The sequence below is a fragment of the Polypterus senegalus genome, chromosome 10 (assembly GCF_016835505.1).
Source record: "Polypterus senegalus isolate Bchr_013 chromosome 10, ASM1683550v1, whole genome shotgun sequence".
Lineage (NCBI taxonomy): Eukaryota > Metazoa > Chordata > Cladistia > Polypteriformes > Polypteridae > Polypterus > Polypterus senegalus.
This window is the reverse complement of record NC_053163.1, coordinates 132907183-132924976: the sequence shown is the minus strand read 5'-3', so window position 1 is coordinate 132924976 and position 17794 is coordinate 132907183. Positions and strand designations below refer to the sequence as shown.

General features: G+C 42.3%; 1 protein-coding gene across 4 annotated transcripts in view; it reads left to right on the top strand.

Moving 5' to 3' along the window:
• hapln4 (hyaluronan and proteoglycan link protein 4) overlaps window positions 1-15697 on the top strand; it is a 39450-nt gene extending 23753 nt beyond the window's left edge. For all 4 annotated transcript variants that reach the window (XM_039766698.1, XM_039766700.1, XM_039766699.1 and 1 more), the window contains 3 exons: window positions 2905-3267; window positions 3365-3667; window positions 14872-15697. In XM_039766698.1, coding sequence (XP_039622632.1) covers window positions 2905-3267; window positions 3365-3667; window positions 14872-15266 — 1061 coding nt within the window. In that variant the 3' untranslated portion in view covers window positions 15267-15697. The remainder of the gene's footprint in view (window positions 1-2904; window positions 3268-3364; window positions 3668-14871) is intronic.
• Window positions 15698-17794: the final 2097 nt, after the last annotated feature.

The window sequence follows — 17794 nt, the reverse complement described above, 5'->3', positions numbered from 1 at the left end:
ATTATAATATGCAAACTTTTGAGGCAACTCAGGCCCCTTCTTCATGTTACATCTTGTCTGAAGATGAGGCCTGAGTTGTCTTGAAAGCTTGCATATTGTAATCTTTTTAGTTAGCCAATAGAAGATGTCATTTTGCCTGACTTCTCATTAAATTTGGATCTTGGAATTCTAAGCGGACCACCATTAGAGAACCTAAGGTTATGACTTGGCATGTAGGGAGGTAGGCAATCAAAATAAAAGGTGCTTTCTGGAACCATCATGCAGGTGTCTCCTTTGGGAACCAACCTATGGCATTGCTCTGAACAATCACTTTGGCACCTTTAATTTCAGGGTGAGGAATATCTTTTTTTGAACTGCTGACTGTTTATTTTAAATTCTAATTATTTTGCCAAATGAACCAAGGTGATATAAATATACAGGCATTTAATTTCAGGCATTGCAAGCCTTTCTTGTACTTCTTCCTGTATTGAATCAGTAATTCATATATATATTCCAGTTTGTGCCTTTTTCAATAAGTTTATAACTTAGGAATGTGAAATATTGTACTGAGAAGTGCAAATGCCACACAGCCTGTTGTAGTTAATTTACGAGTGTATAACCTAGGAAAGGATGAATACTTTAGAACAAGCAATTACAAAATTAGTTTACAACTTGAGAAAGGATAAAATATGAGTTACTTGAAAAATCAAACACTTTGGTCAGAGTCAATTGACAAGATAGCCAATCAAATGTGTGCAATGTCACACGTCCTGAACCTCACGTGTGCATTTTAACATAAATATGGCTTGTCCAAGGGACCAAAAAAAGTTGCAGAAGCGCAACAGTGAAAGCATCGTCAGAGGTTGCGACACATGTGACCATTTCGTTTCGGCCGCTCACTAAATCAATAGCCACTCAGGGCCACATCCACCCATTGACATGTCTGATTTTCAGCAAGCTTTTCTAAAACTGTTTATATCCAGTGTAAAAGAAAACACAGATAACTATAAAGAGTTGGGGTACCCGTGGGCAAAACCCGTGTAACTGAAATTAAAACACAAGTTGTCAATGTTTTAAAAAAGAAAAGAAAACAACTTTGCAGACGCAAGTCTTAAAATGGACTGCTCCAAGATGGCAGGACTTCTGGTGATAAATACTTCCAGGAGGGGGAGGAGGAGGTGGGTCCAGGTGGGCAGACACCAGAAGTGACATCAAGGATGGTAAAGCTGTCAATCTTAAGGTCTGCAGAGGGAGGAAGAGATAATGTGTTAATAAACTGCGCCATCCAGTGTTCTGGTGGGAAATTACAATCATCTGAACCTTTAGACTGTCCTCAATGTGCACGTGCGTGACACCAGACTTTGCTATCTGTTTAATTTTCTGTTTTATTTTCTTTTATTTGGTATTGTTATACATTAATAAATACCACATTGCTTTTATACAGTATTTTCAATACTTTGTCATTTATCTATGCAGATGATGTTGTCCTGTTTGCTTCATCAGGCCGTGATCTTCAGCTCTCTCTGGATCGGTTCGCAGCTGAGGGCTGGGATGAGAATCAGCACCTCCAAATCCGAGAGCATGGTCCTCAGCCGGAAAAGGGTGGAGTGCCCTCTCAGGGTTGGGGGAGAGATCCTGCCCCAAGTGGAGGAGTTCAAGTATCTCGGGGTCTTGTTCATGAGTGAGGGAAGAATGGAGCGTGAGATCGGCAGGAGGATCGGTGCAGCGTCCGCAGTGATGCGGGCTCTGCATCGGTCTGTCGTGGTGAAAAAGGAGCTGAGCCGTAAGGCAAAGCTCTCAATTTACCAGTCGATCTACGCTCCTACCCTCACCTATGGTCATGAGCTATGGGTAGTGACCGAAAGAACGAGATCGCGAATACAAGCGGCTGAAATGAGTTTCCTCCGCAGGGTGTCTGGGCTTTCCCTTAAAGATAGGGTGAGAAGCTCAGTCATCCGGGAGGGGCTCAGAGTAGAGCCGCTGCTCCTCCGCATCGAGAGGAGTCAGATGAGGTGGCTCGGGCATCTGATCAGGATGCCTCCTGGACGCCTCCCTGGTGAGGTGTTCCGGGCACGTCCAACCGGGAGGAGGCCCCGGGGAAGACCCAGGACATGCTGGAGGGACTATGTCTCCCGGCTGGCCTGGGAACGCCTTGGGATTCTCCCGGAAGAGCTGGAAGAAGTGGCCGGGGAGAGGGAAGTCTGGGCCTCTCTGCTTAAGCTGCTGCCCCCACGACCCGACCTCGGATAAGCGGAAGAAGATGGATGGATGGATGGATGGCTGGAGTGCCAATCCTGCCACCAACCCCCAAGTTTTCCCTGTAAGTTAAGGACCTGCAGGGCTGGATGCAAATTAGTGTCATACCCAGGATGAAGCAATTGCAGGTTAAGAGCCTTGGTCAAGGGCCCAATGGAGTAGAGTCACTTCTGTTGTTTATGGGAGTCAAGCTGGCAACCTTCCGATTGCCAGTGCAGATTCCTAGCCTCAGAGCTACCACTCTAGCCAGTAGTGTCAGACTCCAAATGGTAAGACTTAAAGAACGGTCAGGAGCTAGGATCAGCCTGGTTGTGGTGTCAAATGGCCAACTAAAGTGATGCGCTGCTGAGGTAAACTCACACAAACTCTTACAAACATGCAGGCTTTTACGATTTTATCATACTTGGCCAACATTTCTAATTCTCTGTGAGACTGACAGGTTGGTGTTCAACTCAAACACCCCTTTCACTTGAGGTACCTCTCCAGCAGTGTCTGATTTTACACACATCAGAGTATCCTCCGTGGGTCTAACAACGAGTGTTCAGAGGGGGCATCTCAAGTTGCAGCCATTCAATAACTGAGCATTGAATGCACTGAGCCTTCACACAATCCTTCCAATCTGTAGCACAATCAGAAGGCTTCTTACTTTTGTTCTCTTGTCCCCTCCAGAGGATGAGAGTGGACTAGTGATTGTGCAGACAGCCCCCGGGAAAGTCCTGACACACCGAGGTGGCACCATCATCCTGCCTTGCCGCTACCACCATGAGCCAGAAGACACAGATCCTGGTCGCCTCCGCATCAAATGGACAAAAGTGACAGACTCTCTAACGTTTGAAGATGTCCTTGTCGCTCTGGGTCAGCAGCAACGCACTTTTGGCACTTTCCGAGGGCGGGCTTTCCTGCAGGGATCTGATCCCGGTGACGCCTCTATTGTCATTCACAATGTGACACTGCAAGACTATGGGCGATATGAATGTGAAGTCACCAATGACATGGAGGATGACACTGGATTTGTGAATCTCGATCTGGAAGGTCAGGAACAAAGCTCACTGCATCCTTAATTTTTGTTAATTTGTTCTTTTCTTCCGCCCGTGCACTAACCACATGCACTTTCTATTATTCCCTGCAGGTGTTGTGTTTCCATACCACCCTCGCCTGGGGCGCTACAAGCTCAACTTCTATGATGCAGAAAAGGTCTGTAAGGACCAGGATGCTATCTTGGCATCTTATGATCAGCTTCATGCAGCCTGGATGGAGGGACTGGACTGGTGTAATGCAGGCTGGCTGGAAGATGGATCTGTCCAGTACCCCATATCCAAGCCACGAGAGGAGTGTGGTAAAAAGGAAGCTCCAGCAGGCGTGCGCAACTATGGTTACAGGCACAAAGAAGATGAACTCTACGATGCCTTCTGCTTCACCTCCAACTTGAACGGTAAGATGGTCCTTCCAAAGAGAATTTCTAAAGCCATGATCTTGGCTAGGGTTCAAATCCAGGAGGCCAGAGCCTTAAGGTAGTATTGCTCTTTGCCAAGTGGTCTCAAATGTTAAATATTATCTGACAGGATCTCTTGTCCACTCTCTGATGTGCTGCTTGTTCCAGGGTGACCCTTTAATGCATTCTCCCTTGACTAACATATTGAGAGAACTTCTTCTATTCCTCTCAAACAAAACTCCCTTTATCTCTTCTGCATCTGGATGAATTGGTCCTCAGACCACTTTGTACAGTTGACAAGGTGACACAGTGGTTAGTGCTGCTGCCGCACAGTGGTACTCTTTTTGGTATGAATCCTGTGTCCAGGTGTTGATTTCCCTTTGTTTGTTCTCCCAGTATTTGCTCAGGTTTTTCCTCAAGATTTCTCCATTTGCAGCCCAAACTCTAAGACCTGCAGCAGACTCTGGACAAACCAGCATATTAATTTTGTTAGACCTCAGTGCAGCATTTGACACTGTCAGACATTCTACTGTCCAGAATGGAGAACATGCTGGGTATCTCTGGCACTGCCCTCCAGTGCTTCAAGTCCTATCTGACTGATAGGCAAGAGTTTGTTAGTCTTGGCAACAACAGATCCAACTCAGTTCTATTTCAATGTCAAAAGTGTAACTCCTTCAGAGTTTTCTCACCTCACAACTTGCCTCAGTGAAATTAAAACCTGGATGGAGCAGAACTCTTTAAAATTAAATTGCGACAAAACTGAACTCCTGCAAATTGCACTAAAGCGCTACTTAAGAAAATGAGTTCCTTTTCAGTCACTCTTGACGGCGATCTCATCAGACCTTCTTCTGATGCAAGGAATCTTGGTGTCATTTTTGATTCCTCCCTCTCTTATTCCGCTCACATAAACCACATTAGGAAACTTTCTTACTTTCACCTCCGTAACGTATACCATGTTCGCTCATTCCTCTCCTTTTCTAATGCTGATAAACTTGTCCATGCTTTTATCACATCCCGCATCGATTATTGTAACTCGTTGCTGGCAGGTGCCCCTTCTAATCTTATATCACAGCTTCAAGAATGGCTTTGGCAAATCTGCATCTTTTGTTTTTATCCTTTTTTTTGCAATTCAGAAGATCTTTAGCACCTCATTAGGTATCTCTTTTCTGTTGTCGATATTGATCAGCTTACCTGCTCTACATTGACTTGGATGCTCTTTCATTATGTAATGATTGACATGCTCCCCAGGACTCCTTTGTTTAACTCTCTACTGCCCTAGTCATTTGTTCTTTCTTCTACTGTCCCTTGTCTGATACATGCCTGACACTGTTTTTTTCTTCACTGTATTCCATGTTAGGCATTTCTCTTCTCTTCACTTTCAGACAACTAGGATGTTTCCACTGCTATTGTCTTTTGTAACTTATGCTGAGTTACCATATATACTCGCGTTTAAGTTCTCCCATGGATAAGTCAGAGCTTGATTTTGCCGTATAATTTCCGTTTTTTTATAATGTCGACCGTAATAAGTTGAAGGCAGAAAACTCACGCTATTGGTCCAAGAGATTATGATATGCTAACTCCCACCAGAGAGAGTAACCACGGAGCACACTGCCTTTTTTTCATTGTATTGTGCCTACGTGACCACACGGTAATACCCAAACTATTCCGAGCGACGTTTGCAGTGTTTTGTGTTTTTGGTATCTCACACCCTCATACACCTTTACCGTAAGAGCATCCCTTATCTACAATGGAGCGTTCGATCAGATCAGAAGAAAATATGAAGGTGGTTTTAAATTTGCCCAGAGGGGACTGGGCGGTTTCTTGGTCTGGAATCCCTACAGATTTTATTTTTTTTCTCCAGCCTTTGGAGTTTTTTTTTGTTTTTTCTGTCCACCCTGGCCATCGGACCTTACTTATTCTATGTAAATTAATGTTGACTTATGTTTATTTTTTATTGTGTCTTCTATTTTTCTATTCTTCATTTTGTAAAGCACTTTGAGCTACATATTTTTTGTATGAATATGTGCTATATAAATAAATGTTGATTGATTGATTGAAATTAAAAGTCATTCAAATGGTTAAAGAAATTGGTAATTGTGCTGTTGCAACAAAATTTGATGTTTGAGGAACTGGTGGGAGATTGGAGGAAGCAAGAAGATGTAGAAAAAAAATGTGTCGTATTTTTGAATGGTCAGGGTCTGATTTTTATGGGTTTCAAGACCCGACTTATACGCGAGTATATACGGTATATGTTTTCCACACCATTATTTCAGTATCACTCTCCTGATCTTATATGAGCCACACCAGTTTTTGTTTACTGTTTTTTGGTCTGAATGGTGTTCAGGTTCATGTCTGTTCACTATCTAACCATTTAGATCAGTGTTTCCCAGACTCGGTCCTGGGGACCCCCTGTGGCTGCAGGTTTTTGTTCCAACCACATTCCTAATCAGTGACAACACCTCATAACACTGAGCTCATTTTATTAGCTGGTATTTTTTTTTTTTCTTTTATTCGACATTCAGAAAAGCACATCAGCATGATTTTTACATTTATAAGACATTTAGAAATATTTCTGCTTTTGCTAATTTAAATGCTTGACTCTCTTTTGTTGATTTCATTATACTTTGCCCTTTCTTTGTGCAGTTTTTCCCCCTTCATTGTATCTTATTAATGACAATTTAAAATGAGCAGAGCAGACACCCAGGCAAACAACACTAAATAATCAAAGGCTGCAGCTACTTTAGAGTCAGACCCACTAATTAGTAAATAATGGATTAATTAAACAATTAGAACACCTGGAAAAGTAGAATAAAAATCATGATGAAAATATTGTTAAAAAGAAAAAATATACAAAAACATTACAGGTATTCCTATATAACTGCTTGGTACATTTTAATATTTTGTTTAGCAAACTTAGTTTACTAATTTCTATATTGTTCCCTAAACACATCCATCCATCCATTTTCTAACCCGCTGAATCCGAATACAGGGTCACGGGGGTCTGCTGGAGCCAATCCCAGCCAACACAGGGCACAAGGCAGGAACCAATCCCAGGCAGGGTGCCAACCCACCACAGGACACACACTAGGGCCAATTTAGAATCACCAATCCACCTAACCTGCATGTCTTTGGAGTGTGGGAGGAAACCCACGCAGACACAGGGAGAACATGCAAACTCCACACAGGGAGGACCTGGGAAGCGAACCCAGGTCTCCTAACTGCGAGGCAGCAGCACTACCACTGCGCCACCGTGCCACCCTCCCTAAACACAGAACTTAGGAAATAACAGTTCACTTAATTAGCCCTGGAGCCCAATTAAAAACAGAAGGTGGTTGGAACAAAAACCTGCAGCCACAGGGGGTCCCCAGGACCGAGTCTGGGAAGCACTGACTTAGATGTTTCTCAGTACCTCTTGTGTTCACTCCAATCAACTCAGATGTTCCTCAGAAGCTCTTTGATTACCTCTCTTCTGACTTAGGTGATCGTCAGTTTTCCTTTGGTCTTCCGCCCATTTTGATTTTATCCTTTGCTCCATATTCTCTTCACCGTGTTTCATATTCGATATTCCTTCATTTAATACTTTGATTTTACCCACAGCCTTCTTGTTCACTCTGTGGCCTCAGGTGTTCCTCACTAACTCTTCTTTCCTTCTCCTGTGACTTAGTCATGTACTCCATGCCACTTTGCCAGCTTTCCACTGATCTAAAAACTCCTCAAGACCTCATGTGTTAATTTTGCACTCATTTAGCAGCTCTCTGGTGAGCTAACTCTCTTCTCTCTTAGACATTTGCTAGTCTTTCTTTTATTGTCTCCCCATTGATTTAGATGCTCCATGTTCAATGCATTTTATTTTAGGTGATTCTTAGTTGTCTCTTTTTCAATGATGTGCATGTGTCCCACTTTCTCATTTTATTCACCTTACTGACTTAGATGTTCCTGAAAGCACCTCTGCTTGGTTATCTTTGGTCCTGGATGGTGTTCATGTTCATTTTTGTTTAAAATTGAATGATTCCAACATTCCTCGTATTAGTTTTAGGCCCACTGTTTATTGATGTAACTGCTCCTCAGTACCTCTTCTCTTCACACTCTTCTTCCGGCTTGGGTGTTGCTCAGTTTTCTTTTTGTCTTCTTTTTCTATTGACTTTGATGTCCCTTGCCCCAGTTTTGTTCATTGTCTTCTTTCTAAGGGCCTCATTTGTCCATTTTGAAAGTCTTGTGTATTTCCAGTGTCATCGCTTCTCTGCTCTACTCAGATTCATTTGCTTCACCTCACTATCTGATCACTCGTCTGACTGTATCAGTTCTCCCTTTGTCTGCATTTGATGTATCTTTGTCATGTTCTGTCAACTCTCCTGAGCCAGATGTTCTTCATGACATCTTGTGCCCACCCTCTTTTGACTTAGATGGTCTTTAGTTTCACACATCGTCTCTATCAGCACTTTAAATATTCCTCAGTACCCTTTTGAATTAACCCTTCAGTACGTTAGTTGTTTGTTAATTTCCCTTCCCTTGTCCACTGGGGTGGGGTTCAGATTCATTTTTGTTCATTATCATTCTTTGATAGCTCTGTTGTTTTTGAATGAGTTAGATTCATGATTTTCACATTCCTCATTTTAATTTTTGTCTGCTATTAACTGATTGCTCCTCAGTGCCTCCCTGTTCCTGCTCAAGTTACCTTTACTTTCATCAGTTTTCCTTTTATCTGTTTTCCTTTAACTTTGATGACCATCACTTCAATTTTGTTCACCGTGTTCTTTCTTTGTGCCACTTTTATTCTTTCTGAATGACTTTTGTGTATCCAATAATCATTTTATTATCTCGACTCTACTGAGATTGCCTTTCTTCATATCATGATTTGATCTCTTTTCTGACTTAGATGTTCATCAGTGTTCCTTTTATTTGCTCTCAGATGACTTGCAGACATTGCTTTGTATGTGATTTTCCTCAGGGTCTCTGCTGTTCACTTTTGAATAACTTAGATGTGGCTCCTTTCTCCATTTATCACACTATTGATCGTACATCTTTTTACTGCCTTTTTAACGTAGTCAGTATTCAGAAACACTTTTGTTCATGCTCTAATGATTTTGGAGTCCCTCAGTGCCTCTTTAGTTTCATTCCCATCCCATGGCTAGCAAGTGGGTGTCATTAAACCTCAAACAAGATGGATGCAACCAAATGCCCAAAATGGTGGTACCCATAAAAATAATGTGAAAAAAAAGGCATTGTGATGATGTTATGAAGAAATCTTCAGAAAACAAGCAGAGTCTTCAGAAAGGCAGTCAGAATTTAGACTTTACAGCATAGAAAACAACTGCAGAGCACATAAAGCCTGTCTCAGTTCTTGAAGTGAGCCCTGAGTGTACTGTGAGCCCCGAATATATTACAGGTCTTGTCATCTCACATTAGTTTCCCATCATCTTCTGTACAGGGTTTCTCAGCACCTTTTCCCATAACAATCATCTGGTGTTGCAGATGTTCTCATAACAATACCCTTGTCCCCGTAGACATCCCCATAATAATCTTCTTCCCAACCCTTCTTCTCACAACAACCACTTTGGCTCGAAGGACAGATTTGCCAACCGGAGGTGAGCATCACCTGACTACTCCTCGCATCATTCTCATAGCCTAATCCAGAGCTGTTAAGATTGATGGCCTTTCAGTTGTTAATCAATTCTTAGCAATTCAATGATTAACAATTAAGTTGAGATCAGAAGGACCCATGTATGAAAACTGGACTGTCTAATTAATAATTCATTAAATGATTGCTTGTTGCACTAGCATCCTGTAAGGCTAAAGCTAACACAATAGGTGACTGTGCTAGTGAGCGGCAGAGCACAGCTTCACTGATAAGGGCCAAGCTGCAGAAAGAAGGAAAAAAGACAAGCCTTTAACAATCGATACTTTAAGCTAACTGATAAGTGCCACTGTATCTTTTTGTTATCATTACTAGCTACATAAAGAAGCACTGGCATATAAACTTAAAAACTAATTCAAAACATATATATATATATATATATATATATATATATATGCATGCTAATATACAGTAAAAGCCCACAAACGCTGACAGCAGTGCTGTTAAGTCATGGCTTGCAGCTGCCCAGTGGTCTGACAGAGGCCAAGCTACTGCTCGCATCACGGGCACATGTTCAGGAAAATGTCCCCTAACTTTTGACAATCAACTCTTAAGCCACTATAATGCTTAAACTAACTAATACCATAATAAATTGTGTTTTAATTTTATTGCCTAAAGTATTAAGGAGCCCTAATGCTTCTAAATGCCATTTGAGTGCTTATAAACTGTTCAAAAAAATTAAAGGAACACTTTGAAAACACATCAGATCTCAATGGGAAAAAAATTTTCCTGGATATCTATACTGATATGGACTGGGTAATGTGTTAGGAATGAAAGAATGCCACATCGTTTGATGGAAATGAAAATGATCAACCTACAGAGGGTTGAATTCAAAGACACACTGAATATCAAAGTGAAAAAATGATGCGGCATTTTGCCAAAATTTCATTGCAGCAACTCCAAATTGTTCTCAGTATGGCCCCCATGTGCTTGTATGCATGCCTGACAATGCCAGAGGGGGATGCTCCTAATGAGATGGTGGGTGGTGTCCTTGGGGATCTTCTCCCAGATCTGAAAAGGGCATCACTGAGCTCCTGGGCAGTCTGACCTAGAATAGGCTTCACCTTAGTCAGTCTGTCCTACACAGGAATACAAAGGCTTTTGTCTTCAAAATACTTTAACTCTTTTAGGGCTAATTGTTTTTTTTTCTTTTGTCTCAGGCCTGAATACAAGGATACAATGCAATGGTTTCACACATAAATTAACATAACATACTTACTTTTGACAAATTTCATTCTGCTTTATGTTCCATGGGCCTCTACAGTATGTAAAATCACATACTTATTAAATGCCTGTTTGTCTCATCACTCATAAGCTGAAAGGCTCTTTCTGGAGGAAAACAGATTGGAGTAGTTGGATTTGAACCCACAACCTCAGGGTTTGAAGTTCAAAGACATAGCCACCACACCATTTGCCCTTTTAAAAGTTTTGTGAAAAGGAGTAACTTTGACCTCTCGTATCCTATTATCCCTTCGGGGTCAGTTGGTATGTTATGCACAAAGTGGCCCACTAGGCTGACACCACTACCTGAACCCGACACAGACAGGCGTGGGACACGAGTTCAAAGCACACACAATTTTTAGTTTTTCTCTTTTACCTTGTGGGAAACGCCTTCCCTCGTTTCCCACAAGTACAACACAATCTCACAAGTGCAATGCACCAATTATTCTCTTCCTTCTCTCCTTCTTTTCTCCTCCATGTCTCCAGTCAAGCTTTGTCTTCTTCCTCCCAACTCTGGCTCCTTGAGTAGTGGCTGCTAGTTTCTTTTATACAGCACCCGGCAGTGCTCCAGGTGCTTGATGACCTTGTTTCTGGCAGCACTTCCGGGTGTGGAGGAAGTACTACCCATGAGGGCTCAGCAGCTCCTGCTGCAGCACCCCCTGGAGGCGCCTGTGGATCCCAACAGGGCTGCCCCAAGCTAAAACTGCCATGAAGCCCTGCGGGAGTCCGAGGCACCACAGCAACCCAGGGGGGCTGCCATCTAGAGTCCCGGGGGAGGTAACGCTCTGGCCACACTTGCTCCCTCAGTCCTTTCAGCGTGGAGGCATCCCAGCCACACACTACAACAGCTTCAAGTCCTTCTGATCATTTTTGCTGAAGACATATATTGGTTTTCTGCTTATCATAAGGCTATCATTTCCTGGACGTGGGGTGTTTGGAGGGACAAAAATAGAGAAGAATGCCATAAAGTTTCTTGCCTTGCATAACTAGACATCAATATCGAATCCAACAATATATCAAACATGTGGGTTTTCTTGTACCGGTGATTTAGGAGGCACTGGGCGAAAATGAAACTGAAGTGATTTCAAAGCATTCATAAATAATTCTTATGAGCACTATTGTTTGTAGGGCTGTTTTTTCTGCCCAGAATCAAAGATGTAAAGCCGCTGGTTCCAGTGTTTACCATAGAGCTCTAACGTGAAATGGCCTGTGATGCCCTTACATGTCATGTGCTTCACGAGTGCTCCGCTGGTGATAGGCCCCCATCACAATGAATTCAAATAAACAGGTTGGGACAATGCAATGTGATGTTACACTGACATGAAACTGAAGTTGCCATATCAGATACTGAGCTCTTCTGCAGTCATTGCTTCAGATGTCATTGAGGTCAAGTCAGTGTGCATCTCAACTGATGTGCTGCAGGATACATTTAAGACAAATTTGGGGAGTGGGGCACTGGAGGACTGCTGAGACTTTAAAGGTGTGGTGAGACCCTGCGATGGAGTCTAGGCACCAGCTGTAAGAATCTGAGCCCATGTTGTGGGAATGCATCAAAGTGTGTTTACCTGACGTTGACAGGTATAGATAAGCCATTGAACCCCATTCATGGTGGAGACTGGGGCTTGCAATTGTTCATCACAAATAAGGAATTCCCAGTAGGTGTGGGTCTTAAGTTTGCACTGACTAAGTTCCTGCCCTTTGTGCACACCGCCTGTCACTACTACTGATTGGATGGTTTAGTGCGAAGACAATTGAGCTTAACTATCTAGAGGAAGTAAAAATTGTAAAAAGATTTCCATACATAATGCTATGGAATGATCATTACCGAGCCTTTAGGGTATGAGAGCAGAGGTCTGATGGGTCTGCCCGACCTTGTATCGCCTAGCTGGTCCTAATCTGGCCCACCCCCTGTCTGATGCCCTCCTCCTTTTTTCTTAAGGCCGACCGCGTGAGTCCGGCCCACTCATCCCATATGAGATGGAGTGGTCATGATACATGACTTCATTCTCACAGCATCTGTTAACAAGTCTCCCTGTTCTGACAATATTCCATGTATTTTCAGTGTTTTACATTGTTTTTCAGATGGATGTATTAATTTCAAAGATGGCAGGGGAGAGCGGTGCTAATGAAAGTGTTTTGTCAGGTGCTCCTAAGCATAATCTTGTTGTGATGACATTAGTTAATTTTCGGTACAGTATATGAATAACAATGGTGTATAACGAATGGGGTCTGCTGTAACCTAACCCCATTTTTTTGCCTCGGATCAAAGCTTGAGTATCCATGGCTTCTGTTTCCACGGGGATTTTTCATGAAGGTAACTCTCATGGATAATGAGAATTGATTATAATGACTAAATAGAATAAAATTAACAGAAAAAAAACATTATTAGGTACATAATAACTGAACAGGACAATATTATGAAAATAGAAAATAATGAGGAATAATGAAAAGTGAAGAAAGACAAAAAGGGCAGGAGGAGGAGGCCTGACCTGATCCTAACATTAACAAGTGAATGTTCTTAACCAGAAAAATGAGAACAAGAAAGAACTTACAAAATCTAAAATAAGAACAAAAAAACAATAGACAATACCACAACGCAGAAGTACTGCCTAGTGATGATTGTGGCCATATGAAGGTCCAGGAGTGGCTCCTTTGCTGCTGAGTCAGGGGGCCCAGCCCCCTTAGGCTTTCATGAAGAAGACAAGGAACATCTAAACAAGAACTAATAGGTAGGCAAACAACATAATAAAATAAAATATAGCTAATAAACAAAATAGTTTTCATTCAGAAGAAATTGTAAAAAAACAGAATTTATAAAGTTATTTTCAAAAGATAACCAACAACAACCAGAGGAGACTTGAGTCAGGGATGAAGCCCTAGCTGTCCCATAACAGTGTACAGGCTGGCCCTGTATGCCATTAGGTTGTCGTTATTTGTGACTCTTTGTTACACTTTTAGTTCTCCCTTTGGTGTTAAATTTCCTGTAACATTCTCACACTTTGGTCTGTTGGCTCTTAATTAGGTTTATGGCTGACTTATAAGTGCACCCACATTCCACACTGTAAGGGTTATATTTAATCCAGGGTTCCTTTTTTGGCATATGCTTATATTTATGTCTTTTTATTAATTTTCAATTCTATCATTTATGCTATTATTGTTCTTTATCTTCATTTGCATAATAATGTATTTGATGTTAATTTAGTTTCTATGTGTGCTGTTATGTTCCCTTGTGTTCTTTGTATTTTGTGGGTGGTTCTCCAAGAGGCGGGGCCACTCTTAATTCATCACTGAGGGACCGCCCTCTAGCCAATAAAGGCAGGCAGGGAATCGAAGTCCCTTGCAGTTAATTTAAATGCCCTCTGGTGTAGGTGGTTTTGTCATTCCTGTGAGTATTATGGTCTTTATGTACTCTCGAGTTACATTTTTTTGCTAAATTTTTGCTTATGTTTATTGGATTACACTTGGATTACGCTGTTGGAACTTGTTCACCTTTTTATTGCCATTCAGGCAAGTTCTTTTGTGTCCTTTTTGCCTTTTGAACTTTTTATGACATTTTCTATCTATCTATCTATCTATCTATCTATCTATCTATCTATCTATCTATCTATCTATCTATCTATCTATCTATCTATCTATCTATCTATCGTAAATAAAGCCTTCTTTTGTACAGATTCCTTTATGCTGTACTCTTTACAAATCAGGGGTTGATGGATGTCCTCTCCTTTGTGGGGCATTTGGACTGTTTTTTTGGGACAATTCTCATATTTTTAAAAATATTGACGCCAAAGTGCCATTTGGCCAGGTGTAGGCCGAAGCCAGCCTTTCCAGTGGTCGCTTGACTGTGGGGAGGCGAGCTTTATCTGGATAGGCTTGGCTGGATACTGGCCTGTTTTCAGCTCCATTTTCGAGGCCTCACACCTGTCCATTGTTGTGTGCTCTAAGGCCTTTGAGTCTCCCAGTTAAAATTTTGAAGCAGAAATGACTCACCTTTTTAAAATTTCATTTAATTAAAAAGCCAAAAGTAGCCAAATGTTGCTGTGGATTGTGCTTCAGGGAGCCATTGCCTTGGGTTTGAATCCAACACCCACTTGTGGTTTGTGTGGAGTTTGTGTGTTGTTTTCATATCTTTCCATGTTCTCCTCATGTGTTTGTATTTTTTCCTTTCACATTAGTCTCCTGTATGTGTGTGTGTACCCCAGGGGCCCCACAAAAGACTGCCATCCTGCCTTGCATTTAATGCTCTGGCTTGTTGTGTCTTTTATTAAATTAATGAGCACATTAGCAGATCTCATGTTTAGTTTGTGAACAACTAGCTCACCACATTTTTTGTTGCCTTCCTACCCTCCAGGAAAGGTGTACTTCCTGAAGACCTATAGGAAGATGAACCTTGCTGAGGCGATGGCCATGTGCCAGAAGGACGGCTCTGAGATAGCTAAAGTAGGGCAGCTTTATGCGGCCTGGAAGCTCCAACTCCTGGACAGATGTGAAGCAGGGTGGGTCCAAGATGGCAGCATCCGTTACCCAATTGTTAACCCCCGTGCTCGATGTGGTGGGCCTGAGCCAGGGGTCCGTATGCTTGGGTTCCCAGATAAGAAATACCGACTGTATGGGGTTTACTGCTTTAGAAAGAACAATGACACAGGCCAGGACTTTGGGAGTGAAATCACCAGGAAAGTGCAGCCCGGTGTCAAATCTGCCAAGACTCATTATACCAGTGACAGGCTTGAACCCTCGAATATTTGATGGGATGAGCCATACTGGTTTGGGAAGGTTTTTTGCTTGAGGAATGAGATCTTCAGGGCTCAGAGGGAGTTCTTTTGTTGAAGCTCTGTCTTTTTCTAATTATAACAATAGCTTGCTGGGCAGCCTGGATTACAATATTAGCTTAGAATTTAGCATGCTCAAGGAGTATTAGCTTATACTCCATAAAATAAAGATTAATTAGTAGAGGAGCAGCACATACAGAGCTGAAGCCCCTCAATTGTAAGACAAGGGTGAGGATAAAGTGAGCTCCTCTATCCGTGTGTCCTTAAAGTAATGTTCCAGGAAAATGAATTGAACCTTAGTCCTTCTAGGGTGGGCTCTGGGCCCCCATCACAATGAATTCGAATGAGCGGGTTGGGACAATGCAGTGTGGTGTTACAATAAAACGAAACTTAAGATGCCGTATCTGATAGCGAGGTCTTCTGCAGTCATTGCTTCAGATGTCATTGCAGTCAAGTCAGTGTGCCTCTCAACTGATGTGCTGCAGGATCAGGCAGGACTGACATTTAAGACAAAGTTGGGGAACGGGACACTGGAGGACTGACAAGACTTTAAAGGTGTGGTGAGAGCCTGTGATGGAGTCTAGGCACCAGCTGTAAGAATCTGAGCCCACAGGATGGGACAAAGCTGGACTGATGACTGTAAGACGTGGTACACAATGGATGTGTGCATTGGGGAGACTGAAGATGAGTGACCTGGCTGGAGGGTGCAGCCCCTCAAAGTTATGGTGGAACTCCAGAAATCTGATGAGAAATCACTTGGGTGGCAGTGCTCAACTGTGTTAAGATGGAGTCTGAGTGGCAACTGCAAACTGTGGTGAGAACGTACCAGGGTAGCTCGGGTCAACCATTGTGTGGCTGAGGCAGAGTGTGTGTGGTGATAACCAAGACTGAGAGTCACCTGTAGATTGTGGTGATCCTGAGTCAGGGTACCATCTGTAAATTGTGGTGAGACTGAACTGGAGTGCCATCTGCACATTGACTCCAGGTGTGGGTGCCATCTGTAAATTGTGGTGAGACTAAGTCAGTGTGGTAACAGTAAACTATTGTGATTCTGAGTGTAAATACCAACTCTAAACTGTGGTGAGACTCTGGATTGGGCCTGGGTAGGCCTCTGCCCACACACTATTTTTTTGCCATTTTAATGAATATGCTGTGATCTGTAGTACTAGGGTGTTGTTCCATGTTAGCCATTATGAATGTAGTGAAAAGTCAAGCAAAAATGACACCTTTCATTGGCTAACTAAAAACATTACAATATGCAAGCTTTCGAGGCAACTCAGGCCCCTTCTTCAGGCCATTTTCCTTGACTTTTCACTGCTGTGATCTGGGGAGTCCCAAATACAACAATACAAAATACTTAAAAGGTTTCCCACCAGAGGGGGAAAACACAGTCAAAATACCCTGACTAGAAACCCAAAGGGGCGAGACTAATCTTGATAAAATGAAACGGTTTATTTTCACAAAATGGCAGTGCAAGCACCAAGCTCCGCAAACACAAATGAGATGCCTGAGGCGGCAATAGCAGACACTGGAAACAAGTAAAAAAAAAAAAACAGAATCCCAAGGCAATGATTGAAACAGACCAGAGGTTCAAAAATGACAGTTATCACGGTCCCATAGGAAATCCAGAGGTGAGGTCAAAAACAAAGCCCAGATTCAAAAATACAGGGAATCACAAAACAATAGCAAAAGCAAAAGGCGCTTTAACGCTCCACTCCAAACTCATTCAATGAAATATGGGAGGCCATCCTTTAAATAACACAACAGCTTCAAGAACAGCTTAACAACGGTCAAAAAAAGCACATCTCAGTTTCTATTGTGAGAGGAGACATTGTCCAGTCTGCAGTGGTCCACAGCTGGTATTTCAAGGCCCTATTTTGTCCTTTAAGGGACGGCTTTCTTACTGTCACTCGCCCCGTCAAAACTGCAGCACAAAGGCTCCTGTTCACAGTAGAAAGTGAGACTCGCTTTTGCTTGAAGCTGTTGTGCTGTGAGGCTCAACAATCAACTGATTAAATTTGTATAAAAACTGTAAAAACTGAAATGGTCCAAAACTTTTGACTGGTAATTATGGTGAAACTCCGTTTAAGTGCCACCTGTAAACTGTTGTGAGGCTGAACTGGAGTACTGCCCCCCATAAGCTATTGTAACCGGCCTCCACTGCATGTGCCATACTGCTGCGCTCTGGCATTGATACCGGTTAACACTCAAAGCGTCTGCATTGTGATTTGTATGTTCCGTGCAAAGGAGTAATGCAACTACAATGGAGTCCTTAATATCTTGTTTTTTTTTTTTTTATTAACAGACTGAACTGAAATATTAAAACAGAGAACATTAAAAAAGAAATGACTGTTACCCCGCTGCAATTCCTCCTCCTCTCACAGTAATATTCTGGGACTGCGATACTAAATTAAAACGTACATATTTATGCAACGCTCAGTATGCAAATACAAGAAAAAAAAAAGAGATAACTGTTACAGCGCTGCAGTTAAACATGTGGAAAGG